The sequence below is a fragment of the Festucalex cinctus genome, chromosome 2, assembly GCF_051991245.1.
Source record: "Festucalex cinctus isolate MCC-2025b chromosome 2, RoL_Fcin_1.0, whole genome shotgun sequence".
NCBI lineage: Eukaryota > Metazoa > Chordata > Actinopteri > Syngnathiformes > Syngnathidae > Festucalex > Festucalex cinctus.
The window spans coordinates 3,929,313-3,942,902 of record NC_135412.1 but is presented as its reverse complement, the minus strand read 5'-3'; the positions used below and the strand labels follow the sequence as shown (position 1 = coordinate 3,942,902).

The 13,590-nt window shown below is 40.4% G+C and overlaps 2 protein-coding genes across 6 annotated transcripts; both read right to left on the bottom strand.

Annotated features, from left to right (window-relative positions):
* Window positions 1–497: 497 nt before the first annotated feature.
* LOC144013437 (carbohydrate sulfotransferase 10-like) lies at window positions 498–6,733 on the bottom strand. Of its 2 annotated transcripts, none has more exons than XM_077512317.1 (6): window positions 6,676–6,733; window positions 4,099–4,218; window positions 3,989–4,026; window positions 3,363–3,570; window positions 2,847–2,952; window positions 498–1,798 (listed from the first exon to the last, which is right to left on the bottom strand). In XM_077512317.1, exons 2-6 carry the CDS (start codon window positions 4,184–4,186, stop codon window positions 1,252–1,254), a joined length of 987 nt encoding a protein of 328 aa, XP_077368443.1. In that variant the 5' UTR covers window positions 4,187–4,218; window positions 6,676–6,733; the 3' UTR covers window positions 498–1,251. The 2 variants fall into 2 exon arrangements, with proteins under 2 accessions (XP_077368443.1, XP_077368442.1); XM_077512316.1 differs by lacking the exon at window positions 6,676–6,733 and adding an exon at window positions 4,770–4,845.
* A 555-nt stretch (window positions 6,734–7,288) lies between these two features.
* LOC144013436 (carbohydrate sulfotransferase 10-like) lies at window positions 7,289–10,995 on the bottom strand. 4 transcript variants are annotated; one of them, XM_077512311.1, is made up of 6 exons: window positions 10,188–10,995; window positions 9,991–10,097; window positions 9,690–9,927; window positions 9,503–9,608; window positions 9,376–9,450; window positions 7,289–8,070 (listed from the first exon to the last, which is right to left on the bottom strand). In XM_077512311.1, exons 1-6 carry the CDS (start codon window positions 10,279–10,281, stop codon window positions 7,518–7,520), a joined length of 1,173 nt encoding a protein of 390 aa, XP_077368437.1. In that variant the 5' UTR covers window positions 10,282–10,995; the 3' UTR covers window positions 7,289–7,517. The 4 variants fall into 4 exon arrangements, with proteins under 4 accessions (XP_077368437.1, XP_077368438.1, XP_077368440.1 ...); XM_077512312.1 differs by having other exon boundaries at window positions 9,690–9,915; window positions 10,188–10,986; XM_077512314.1 differs by lacking the exon at window positions 9,376–9,450 and having other exon boundaries at window positions 7,289–8,004.
* Between the last annotated feature and the right edge of the window lie 2,595 nt (window positions 10,996–13,590).

The following is a 13,590-nucleotide window of genomic DNA, read 5'->3' as shown; positions in this document are numbered from 1 at the left end:
ATCAAATTAGTCAAGTCATCTTTATATAGCACTTTCAAACAGCTGTCACAAAGTGCATCATAAAAATAATCATAGCAAACCATTAACAGCAATACAATCACAACAAACAAACATTTTTTTAATTCCCACATACGTTTTAATGTTTGAAGCAGTTATAGATGAAAGAAGAGAGAACCAGTCTCCTTTCAGCAGTTGATGATAAGACGTGTGTTCACAACGTGCGTGATGTCACACGTTTGCTATAAGTAGTTTGCTACAAGTTCGGTCGTACTTGTAAACAAGCACCTGCTGCGTCCGGGATGAGCGACATACAAAAAAGAATGGTTCAATTATATAAAAAATATGAGAGGTCCTACATTAAAGTGTAACGATCTATTAAAATTACTTTTTTGAGTTTAGAAAATGCAACCTCATACTGCTGCAAATTCACAAATGACCATTTTCAGTTCTTTACGACCTTTAAATGCTGTTCATAATAATTTGAAACAGTATTTTTTTATATATATATATTTATAATTGTGAGGATTCTTTAAAAGCATCCAAACTTTCTCTCAAGGCCCGAAAGTGATGCTGAGAGCAATTAAAAATGACAGAAAAATATCATTTTGCATATTTGAAGTGACTTGTAAATATGTAAGCTATACAGTGCAGCGGTATGTTGCTTATGTATTTCATTGAATGCCATAACTGTGTGGAACAAGCGAAACGTTTTTCATTTTATGTGACCAAATGCTGCGCTGATGCTCTGAACATTAGCAGAACATAATTAAAAATATTTTAATAATTATTAATTTAAAAAAAAAGTACATCCTAAATGTTAAATATTTATGTATAAAGACTGTTAATAAAGTTTAAGTGAATTCTCAAGATATTTTATCATAAAAGTTTAATTAAGAAATACTGCTTTTTATCTATAAGCAAATATTTGAGACAAGAAAGACTTTTTCCATAAGAGCTTCATTTTTAAACACTTAATAATGCACTTCCCCAAAAATGTTTGCAAAACTGGTTACGTTTGAGGCGGTGTTTTTGCCAGCTGCTGACTATAACTTTAAATGTAACTAACATAGGAACAATTTAAAATCAACTACTGGTCATCAGTGAAGTAACAATTACTTTTTTTTTTTCTCCATCTTTGCCAACACTGCTGATAATGTCATGGCCAGAGGAGCTCTTACGTCAATTGCAGCCACTGTAAACAAATACAAACAAAAAGTAGCGTTAACCATAATATGTCCTCTTGTAAGCATTTCAGTTGAGTAAAAAGTTAGGTGCTGAGTATCCAAATAAGTGGAAGTCGCCCTGATAGCGTGCAAAGAGGCGTCGGATGTCCCACTTCCTGATTCCTGAGAAGTAACGCTCCACCTCTGTCTTGTTGACGTGTGCGACGCTCGGAGTGAAGGCCAAGGAGGGCTCCAGCTGCTCAACACCTGCTCTCCTCAGAATGTGGGCGGAGTCTTGCTGCAACGTCTCCAGGTGGCCCACGACATCGTAGCGGATGTCGCACGGCGAGCACAATTCCACGTAGGTCGCCCATTGGAGGATGTGCTGGTCAAACTGCCAGTCCATGGCCTTGCGGCCGCGCTTGTCCCCCAGGTAACGGACAAATTCGTCAAAGAATAAGCCAGTATCAGCGAGGTAGGGAAAGCCTTTGCGGTATTTGCGGATGATGGCAGGTCCGATGGTGTACTTGTACCAAGGTTCAGAGGGTTTGTTAAACAGGAACTTGTCCTCAAATGTGGAAATGAGACGCTCAAATGGATCTCTCACGATGAAAAACTTGAAGTAATGTTTTAATCTGTTGGACAAATTAACCATTTGTGAATATAATGTTTAAAGGGGAAGTCGAAAAATTTTTCCCCACTAATCTAAACACGATAATGAGTTAATTAGCAAAATCCACCTGTCAAACAACCCCCCCACCCCATCTATGTGGATGGCCATTTCGCCGCTTTAACGACTGAAAATGACATCACAGTTGCTCAGGGCTCAGGTAACCTGCATCAATAGTGTTGTTCCGATACCGATGCTGGTATCGACAGAAGTGCCGATACTGCATTAAAACAGTGGTATCGGTAAGTGCTCACACATGCCGATACCATTAATTCCAACACTAATATAAGAATTTGGATGCAGCATCTTGTGTCTTGCTGGTGCACGACATTCACTGGTACATGACATGTTCACTGCATGCCGATCTAAGATTTCCTATTGGCCCTTGCATGCTCTGAACCAATAGCAGGACAGCTTTTTCATGTTGAGGAAAAAAAACCTTAAGTATCGGTATGGTATCGGCCGATACTGCAAAGCTGGATATCGGTATCGGGGGCGAAAAAATGGTATCGGAACAATACTATGCGCCAATCATGGCTTGCCTGTTTTATGCCTGTTTTATGAAGCTGAGCTGTGATTGGTTGTTACTAGTGTTGTTCCAATACCGTTTTTTGGCCACCGATACCCAGCTTTGCAGTATCGGCAGATACCAATACCATACAGATATTCAAGTTTGTTTTTGTTTTTTTTTCCCCCCCTCCACATGAAAAAGCTGTCCTGCTATTGGTTCAGAGCATTTAAGGGCCAATAGGATATCTTGGATCAGTATGCAGTGAACATGTCACATACGAGTGAATGTCGTACACCAGCAAGACACAAGATGCTGCATCCAAAATCCTATATTAGCGTTGGAATTAATGGGATCTTTTTATTGTTAGATACCTGGTAATCTGACCTTTGTGGACTTTGATTGGACATCTTACAATCTGGGTCAAAATTTCGTCTTCATTACGTGTGTTCCGCGCAAAACGTGATCTATTGTGGTCATTACGGGAACGTTTACTGTGACTCACCTGTCTGTAATTTCCTGTGATGACAGCGATGAGAGGCGGGGCAGGCCGTTCTTCTCATGGTCATCAATTAGATTCTCTGGGATCTCTTCCACATTGGAAAAGGCTCCTGCCAACAACAGCACGTTAAGCACAAGAACAATTTCAGTCAGAATGCTGACAGACGTGCAGGACAAGCATGACAAAACTGATGACTGATATTGGTCAAATATAGTCATATATAACATCATAGTAAGCTAGAAATGATGGAAGTATGTCCCCAATGTGCTGTTAGTATCGCAATGCCGTCAATTAAGTCTAATTGAGCACTGCAATATGCCAAAGGTGCTTATGAGGACCACGGAGGAAGCCTTCATAAACGCGGTGTGCCAAGTTTTGAGATGCATGAGAGGTGGTCTAAGGGCACAATATCGGCCTCTTTTTTTTTTTTTTTTTTTTCTAAAAAATGACACAGTTAATTAATTCATTGTTGCATTTACCACAATGATGTTACGCAGGCAGTGTCCTCGTACTACTCACCACTTAAAACAATGAGGAGTTTCTTCCATTCATTGGCACCCCCGTCAGGCGTCTGGCAGAACAATATGTTGTGTCGTTCCAAGACAAAGATGTTGTCTAAGGCCACCTTGGAGACGTGGGTGTCACCCCAAAGTTTCTTGCTCTTACATACAGCAGAGAGTATCCGATTCCTATGCTCAACGACCGTCTCCCAATTTGCCACTGAGGACTAAAAAAATCCATTAAAAAAAAAAAGCATTTGCCTTTCATTTCTGAATTTATGTACCACATATTGTCATTGTAACTAGAGTGGACCTGAGAAGGTGAACTGATCAGATATCTGTTTGCCTGTACATTAAGACGTAAACCTGTACAATATGACTGAAAAATAAATAAATCCGGTGGAAAATAAAACATGGACCTTTTAATATGCTGGTTGGATCTGTTTGATATACTTTGTTCAAGTACCCTCACTTGAATAACAGCAAAGTTGAACTAGTAAATTTTGACCGAGTAGACCCTTACCCAAAAGACTGAAATCTAAAGTCGAATAATGGATTTTTAATGACTTACCCTAGTAAACAGTATTGTGCTTTAATAGTGGTTTGCTCACTTTCTAGATCCACTGTAGTGTAGCTCAAACCAACCTGGTTAAATGAATTTTCTGCGATGATGAAGTCAATATCTGAGGAAAACAAAGAAAGAGAGCAGACAGTTGGCACAAGTGAATCGGGATGATTTTTCAAATAAAACTCACCCGTTGTATCTCTAAGGAGCCAATCAATCACTGTGAGCAGGAGCAGCAGCCAGCCACAAGCGAAGAAGATGCGCCAGCCGAACCGCATCCTTGAATTTTCTGCTCGAGATTAAATGTTGCCTTAAAAAAAAAAAATGTTAATATGAAGCGCCTGTCATCATTTTTATTATTATTTTAATGACGAAAAACACTAATACGCACAATACTCTGAAGCAGTGAATTAGTTCGGAACCTAAAAGTAGGTCACACAGCCATTTTGTGTGGTTTCACACAGCTAGTAAAAATGACACATATTTGTGTTGTGACTGTTTTATAACTGTTTTATATCAGTATCCAGTACTGAGGCTTACCAAGTTCCCACATCGAGCATACAGTAATATTGGATAAACTAGCTACTAAACTAGCTAATCTGGAAATACAGCACAGTTTAGCCTTTAGCTAGCAGACGCCGTAGCTAGCTAGCAATACGCTTTTTTTAGTGGTGTATGGCAAAGTCATTTAAACTGCAAAATAAAACATACTGTACACATTTCCAGAGGCTATTTTTACGTCAGAAAAAAAAAAAAGCTTTATTGTTCTGAACTACATAAAATGGATCTTGTCTAATCAGGCCCGCAAAGGGGTTTAATCCGGCCCGCGAGATGATTTTGTAAAGTTAACAAAAAAATTACATTTTTTTTATGGCGGACTAATTAATTAGTCGGCCACAATCAAAATATATAAAAGTTGTAACTTCACAAGCAGTCATCAGAGAAGTAATGCAACTTGTACGGGAGAATCGTCCTGGATGTCATTATTTTACACACAACTTAAAGTTACGGTTTGTTTAATTATTATTATTATTATCATTATTATTATTATTAATCATAGACCGACAAACATGTTAAATACGATACAAATTAAATTACTGGTAACAAATAGATATGACAAGGATTAGCATCCTTAACGTCATTAACTGCGCCACGCAATGCATTCTGGGAACCATATATATATATATATATATATATATATATATATATATATATTAGGGGTGTTTAAAAAAATCGATTCGGCGATATATCGCGATACTACATCGCACGATTCTCGAATCGATTCAATTAAAAAAAATGATTTTTTTAAATTTATTTTTATTATTTTTTTTAAAGAGCTCAGAATTGTTCATTCGGTAGTCTTACCGATTCAACGTCTTATCATCATTGCCTTTTTTTTTTTTTTTTTTTTTTTTTTTTTTTGTGTGTGTGTGTGAATCGATTTTTAAACTTCCATTTTTAATGGAAAAATATTCAACAAAACGTCTGACTTCGGGTTAGGATTCACACCTTGAGCATGGAAGAATGTTATATGAACGGAACATTAAGCCTTAATATTTTATTTTAATGCTGTTCAAACATGAAACAGATTACAACCTCTATAAGACTGAAATTTCAGATAAATAATACATTTTCATATAAATCTTACGCTCTACAAGCGTACTGATTAGTATTTTCTAAATTTGAATGGAAAAAAAATCGCAACAATCGACTTATAAATTCGTATCGGGATTAATCGGTATCGAATCGAATCGTGACCTGTGAATCGTGATACGAATCGAATCGTCAGGTACTAGGCAATTCACACCCCTAATATATATATATATATATGCAAAACAGGTGAATTTAACATGTCCAAACATGTTCGCCAAAAAAAAGAAAAAAAAGACACTGATGTAGAAGATCTGAGACTGTTCATGTGCAGTTGTCCGTTTCATACATTAACTTTTTTTTTTTTTTTTTTAACAAAGACATTTTTAGAAAAAAAAAAAAAAATGACACCAGCTTCATCATCGTCGTCAACGTGAATTGTCATGAGTGCACACTGTTGCATTGTTTGCACAATATATTATATTCATTGATCTTGCGCTTACTTATACATGTTTAAATGTAAAAGTCTGCGATTGGTTGGCAACCAGTCCAGGGTGTCCCCCGCCTACTGCCCAGAGCCAGCTGAGATAGGCGCCAGCAGCCCCCGCGACCCTTGTGAGGAATAAGCGGTCAAGAAAATGGATGGATGGATGGATAAATGTAAAAGTGTAAGTAAGTCTGTTATGTTCTTGTGGACTAGCTGCAGCTACAACCTTTGTTGGTTCGACTGTTTTCACAGCAGGTTAGAGAGTCCCGGATAAGCCTTAAACTATCGATATCGATAAGATCTCAGTCAGGCCTTTGCTGACTTCAACAGCAAGGGAAGGAAAATACTAAACTCTGGCAGGATTGTTGGGATGTGTGTACAGAGCTTTAGGCTTGGTATACACATGAAGATCCCCCCCAAGAGATTATCAATCTCTTCCACCGCTGATATAGACCCTTATCCTCCACGTTAGAAATCTGGCATGATCAAAGGTAATGGAACTTGACAAAAGAAGAAATAGCAACAACAGGAAACACAAGATACAAAACATGAGAGGGAAGACACACACCACACTACACACAGTACAATCAAAACAGTTTGTGCCTGATTTTTTTTTTTTTTTTTAATCTGTTAATCTGCAAAATGAGGCCAAACTGGACAACGTACAATAAACAAACGATAGCATCTTACCTTCTATTGTCTTCGAGTTTTTTTCTCTCCTCGCATTCAGAAATAAGCGAAAGCAAGGCCACAGGTCGACAATGAGAGCAGGGAAAACTCGTTCCACAGGATGACTCAAGATGGATGACGGTGTTCTTGAAAATATCGGCAGCACTTCCCATTAGCATAAAACCTGCAGCTAAACGGGAACCTGTGCAGTAGAAATTGTTCGCTAAAGTTGTCGTTACAGGCAGCTAGTGGTTAGCGCTTTACCGGTCTGAAGTTCTGGGTTTGAATTTGGCTCGGACCTCTTGCCATTCGGTTGGCACAAGTCCCAGGATGTTCCTCTCAGCCGAATGAGCTGGGATATGCACCGGCTCATCCATGATCCAAATAAGGACGAACGCTTATACAAACTGGTTGTGCATGTTTTTATTGTTCTAGCACAGAGCAATACGAAAGCACCCAGTAGAGCGGACCGCCACCTGTGTTCAGGACTGTTTCCGTCCTTCATTTTTACACTGCAGGTTGCACATGTAAATCATTCTGAAACATTTGAGCAGGTCCTTGTGACGAGCAGCTAAAAGAATGGCGTAAGTGTGATTTTGCCATCTTGAACAGTGACTCCACCATGGAGCGGGACTTCAGTTATTATCAGGACCTTTATTACCTTTAAACCACATCCTCTCAAGTGTACAAAAAATGTAGAAAAGTTCTCAGACCTTAACGATCCATACAGTGTACAGAAACTAGCTCGTCAGTGCTACATAATCAATTGCATTTGAGCGACCGTCACGATCAAATGACGCGACATTTCACTTGTTAGATTCAATCCACGTCAGCCGAGTTACACGCCATCAGATGAATTTGTGTCAGTTGAGTAGAAAGTCGGGCGTTGGGTACCCAAATAAGCGAAAGTCCCCTTGGTATCGCACGTACAGCCGCCTGATGTCCCGTTTGCTGACGCCTGAGAAGTAGCGCTCAATCTTGGTCTTATTGTAGCGCGTGATGCCGGGCGGGATGGACGGGTACGACACCAGTCGCTCGATGGCCGCTCGCTTCAAGATGTGGGCGGCGTCCCGCTCCAGTGTCTCGTGGTGGCCGATCACATCGTAGCGGATGTCGCACGGCGCGCACAACTCGGCGTACGTCGTCCAGTGAATGATGTGCTCGCCAAACTGACGGTCCAGGCGGCGGCGGCCCTCCACGTCCCCCAGGTAGCGGACGAAGTCCTCAAAGTGCAGGCCGGCCGCCGCCAGGTCACTGTCACGATGGCTTCGGCGGTATTTGCGGATGATGACGGGAGCGATGTTGTGCCGATACCAAGGCTCGAAGCGGGGGTTCTTTATGAACTTGTCACTGAAGGCAGAAATCAGACGCTCGAATGGATCTCTCACGATGAAAAACTTGAAGTAAGTTTTTAACCTGTTGAGCGAAACACAACACGTTACCGAGTGGGGATGTAACGATATCCAAACATCACAATACGATATTATCACGATATGAAGTTCACGATACGCTAATTATCACGATATTGTGGGGGCGTTGGTGATATTTAAAACAGATCACAATATTGTAAAAAAAAAAAAAAAGAGCTCATACTAAAAAAAGGAAAATCACAATATTGTGATTTTGTACATAACAGCAATGCATATAAACCACCTACAATCTCTAATAACAATATTGAGGCACTTACTTGCTAATGCAAGCACACATTGAACGCTTCACAAGCAAATTAGGTTCCCCTTCATCTGACAATTAGCATAGATTTTAAACATAGAAGGCCAAAACATCCCGAATGAAAATTAAATTGCACTAATAAACTAGCCACTAGAGGGTGGTAGAACTGCACAAATGGAAATTAACATGACTTTTTTTTTTTAACAGATGTGTTACTTTTAAATAACATGATGACGACGATATTGTGGCAGTTTTAATATCACGATATTGCCCTTATCTATTATTGAGTATTACATATTCTTAAATAGAAAGTAAACCTGACAATTTTTTTTTGGACAATAATATGCTCTATACAACCACACTAGTCTATATATGGTATTCTGGTTAATATTGCGTTCGTGGAATATGAGTTATGAATGAAAAATCCAGTCGTTTTTATCCATCTCAGGGGGCGGCCATTTTGCCACTTGCTGTCGACTGAGGATGACATCACTGACCGATAAACCAATATTTTAGAGCATGCCAATTTCGATAAACGATAAGTAAGCTGATAATTGTTTGCAAAATTAACTTGAATACAAATATACTTTTGAGTCCTACTATAAGGCTAACCTAAAAATACATTGAAACACTGAAGCTGAATTTTATTCAAAGACGACCAGTATCTCATTTGGAGTTGTCATGTTTTAAAAAAATGCAACAAAAAAACTGCGAGTGTAACATTTTGGGGAGACACTGCACAGAAAGCCCATACTGGCGACTGCTATGCCGCAATAGTGCAACTTCTGCCAACACGAGGTTGTGCGCATTATGATGACACAAATATGCGACACTCCCATAAGAGAGGGGAGGGGCCGAGGACTTGGGCGCAACTTGAGCCACAACCATAACAGATGGACCAACGTGGCATCTCTATTATTATGGGCAGATTTCTTTATTATCTGGTTTATCTGTTTTGACTTAGACTTAGACTAGGACCACATCACATTCACAGATAGCTAACCTAAAGAAATTAAGTTCCACGAACGGGAACCCTGATAGTGGACTTACCAGAGTTGAGTAGTGCGGCAGGGAGAGCATTCACGCCATCTCGGGATCTCACAGTTGTACGTGTATGTTGTGTTTCTGCAGTTCATCATAGTTAAAACGTGTGCAAAGCCTAATGATTGTGACTCACCTGTGTGTAATTTCCTGCGGCGTCATCGATGAGAGGCGAGGCAGGCCGTTCTTCTCATGGTCGTGGACGAGGTTTTCCGGGATCTCCTCCACGCCTGAAAAGGCTCCTGGCAAATGACGACAATAACACGAAAAGTCAGCAGACGAGTTGACGGCGCACTGTGAAATCAAAAACGTGCCCAACACACCATTGAGCGTGATCAGGACCTTCTTCCACTGCGTGTTTCCCACTTTGGGGGTCTGGCAGAACAAGATGTTGTGCTTGTCGCAGACGAATATGCGGTCCAGGACAAACTTGCTGATGGGGATGTGAGTCAAATTCATCAGGCTGTTGTTCTTACATACGGCTGAGAGCAGTTGTAGTCGCTTCTCAACAACAAAGTCCCACTCAGTCATAGCAGGGGTGGCTGAGGACTGAGCCCTCCACTTCAAGAAGTCACACAATAAGTCACAAGTCATTGTTATTATTTTCCTTGTTTTCTTAGTTACCTGATCTGGTTGCTGTGAAACCGTTTTTCCTACAGTGGACAGCGGAAGCTTCACAGCCCTGAGTTCCGACGTAGTTGAGCTCTGACCACCAAACCGCTCCTCATATTCTGGAACATAATGAGGGCGCGTTTAAGACAAGACAAAACAAGACAAAACAAAACAAAACACTTTAGCCCGTCACAGAGATAAGAACCCACCATCGACAGCTTTGCGGCTAATGAACTTGGTGACAAACACGAGGATGAGCAGCACCCAGCCGCAAGCTCCGAGGAAGAGCCAGTGGTGCCGCATCGCTGCATCAGCCTGCGGCCAAGGAATCCCTCTGGGTGGCTGTTGACAGCTATGTCAAGCTAGAAGATGCCCCTAACATGGTCATGAAGCGATGACGTCTGCTCGGATGGAAGTTGAAGCGTCTTCACTCACAAGCAAACGAGTCCATTTGCGTTCGAGTCAATGCCCCGAGAATGCTAACAGCTAGCTCACTCACTAGCCTAGCCATTCGCTCCAGTTGGTAGCCGTGGATTTTTGAGAGCCACTAGCGCTAAACTGGCTAACGGGTGTGGGGCCAGAAACTAAGGTGGATTTTCTTGCTGGAAGGCGTGGCGACAGCAACCAGGCGCCTGGCTGGCGTTGTCAAGCTTGATATCAGTGAAGATAGCCGACCAGCTGCTAAATAGCACATACCTAATGGTGACTCGGAGCACCACATGAGGCGGATGTCTGTCGATCCAATGCTTCTAGCCAGTTTGAATACAGCAAAGAACCCGATCACCACCCCACCATACCGTGTTGTTTATAACGGTGCAGTAGCATGTAAAAAACGCTCGGTTTCATGCTGCCCAAAAGCACTACGCCGAAGTTGATTCCAACCGTCCCATCCCGGAAGCGCGCATGCATCCAATGAAAGCGGTGCCACATTACTATGTTTTCATTGAAAAACATGAACACAATTTTGTTTTATGGGATTTTCAGTTTTATAAATAAGATTGAAAAAGACTTTATTTCAATCATTGAAATGTCGTGGCATTGAAATTCAAAAGAAAAACAAGTAGGGCAGGTTCGGCAGTGGACTTGAGATGCGTTCAATTGACCATTCACACAGTAGGACATCTAAATTCTTTGAAAACTAATTCAATGCAACAGCAGCTAGTAGATTAGCAGTGAGCACGTTGCAGGATGTGCGTGGAAATGTTTTATAATTTATTTTTTTAGATTAATAACCTCTGATACAGACGCACCAAAATTAGAACAGCCGCGTCAAAGCTCAACTCAAGTTTCTCATTAAAGCTCAGGGAAAACTACCATAGTGGGTCTTAATATTATTCTTGTTCAGTGGTTTGTTCCTGATATTTATTTTACATACCTGTTCAGAGGTAACTGATACACATATCTTTTTTGTGTGGTAGTTAAGCTACTTACAGAGGCATGTTTATTCTTTGTTTATTATTGTTATATTACTTATTTTCAAACCAACATATTTATTTTTTGTATAATTTGAGTTAAAAAGAAGACAGTGCCTAAGGCCGAAAATTAAAAAAATTAGGAAATTCCATAAAAAAAATGTTTTTCATTTATTCAGCTGTTAGAAATGTATGAGGGGGGACAGTAGGGAGTTCTTATGGTATGACAACATGGTTCAGGGCTACAAACCTGGAAGTGTGTACGGGGACGCCCCCTTGAACTCGGAAATTCCATTTGCGAAGTCGGAAGAAAAAAAAGGACACAGACTTCACCGGCGGACTACAATGTGACGTCACTCTTTCAAAACGGGTATCGGGTGTGACGGGTATCAACTAGTCAGGCTGGACAGATTAGGGGCGGGGCTTTTTGCTTTTCCGAAAACGACTTCAGACACGCATTCATAAAAACAAATGCAAATCCAAGGCCATTGCTATGGGCGGGGCATTTGTCTTTCCGAGAAATAACAAAACGTTGTTGTAATGACAATAAACTGAATCTGAATCTGAATAAGCAAAAGCCAAATGGGGAAAGCATTTGTTAATATTCTCTTTTATTGATTGTCTTTATATGACTGCGTCTGTAAATGTTCTCCTTTATCGAAAGCCTATACTGTATCTGCATTTGTAAATGGTCTCTTTTATTGAATGCCTTCATATGACTACCTTATATTGATTGTCTTTGTATTTTCAATTAATTTTGGCACTCCTATGACTCTATAGAGTCACTGGAGTGCCAAAATTAATAAAAAATAAATGTTTTGTTTTATTGAATTCCTTTGTATGTCTGTATTTATAAATGTGCTTTTATTGAATACCATTGTATGTCTGAATTAGTAAATATTCTCTTTTATTGAATGTCTTTATACATCTGCATTTGTGATTGTTCTCTTTTATTGATTGCTTGTATTTCCTATTTTGGCACTCCCGTGACGTGACTCCCTATCACACACGTGACGGGAGAATGACCCTAATATTGATCAATGTCATCTTTATTATTTCTACTTTTATTGCTCAAAGATAAGAGTGAATGTTTCACTCTTAGTGACATCGGATGCCTTGACTCACTCATATATATTCCATGTCCCAAATGTTGCTTTCACTGCAGCACCAAAGCTCTGAATCTCTTTTGGTACCATTTGCAGGAAAGCCTTAACACTTCATGAAGCTTCACCCGCTCGTCGTTATTAAATCGTTATAATAACATAATAAGTAACATTATTAAAGGTCACTTTAGCAAGTGCCCTATTTCCGAAATGCTTATCAAACTGGTGGCCCTTCGCATTAATCATTACCGATTCTCAAGAAGTAGCTCTCAGTTTCAAAAAGGTTGATGACCTATGTCACAGCCAGTTCTTCCGCCTTCCCTTGACAGGAGACCTGTTTGATCAAATTGAAAGGGAGTGGAGTCAGGTGGCCCAATGGGGTACACAACAATTTATCCGATTGTTGCGCTGACGGAAATGGTAGTCCTGTGAAATAATCCCCATAAATGTATCTGAAATCTGATTGGGTTTTTTTCTGTATCTGTAGCAGAATATACTTACATATGTTTTGTATCCTGAATAAGTAACACATCAATCCCGAAGCCTACTTATCGTCATCCTTTCCCTCCTTTCATCTAAGCCACTGTTTCTCAACCCTGGTCCTCGGGGAACACGATGCAGCCCGTTTTCCATGTCTCCCTATTCCAACGCAGGTGTTTCCAATAATCAGCTCATAAGCAAGTTCCGGAGAAGCCTGATAACAATCCTCATCTGCATTGGTGAAGGGAGACATCGGATGTGTCCGAATGTCCACCCTTGTCCCCTAACCCCTCATTCACTACATAGCCCCGCACTATATAGTGGCTTAAAGGAACACAAGATTTATGAAAAAACTCACCAGCTATTCTGTGAAATTGTTAATTTCAATTCTTCCCTGAAAAAAAAAAGTCAATTTCTGATTTTGTAGCACTTTTTATGAATATATTTGCGCTAAGTACTGTATCGGGCATTTTGGACAGTCACGTGATCATCATGACGTATTGCGTGCGTAAAATACACATTGAATGACATGGCATGAATGACAACAAAGAACTCACTCAGCACAGTTTAGCCCCCATTAGGAGCGGCCACCCCCCACCGCCCCACCCCCTCACGCA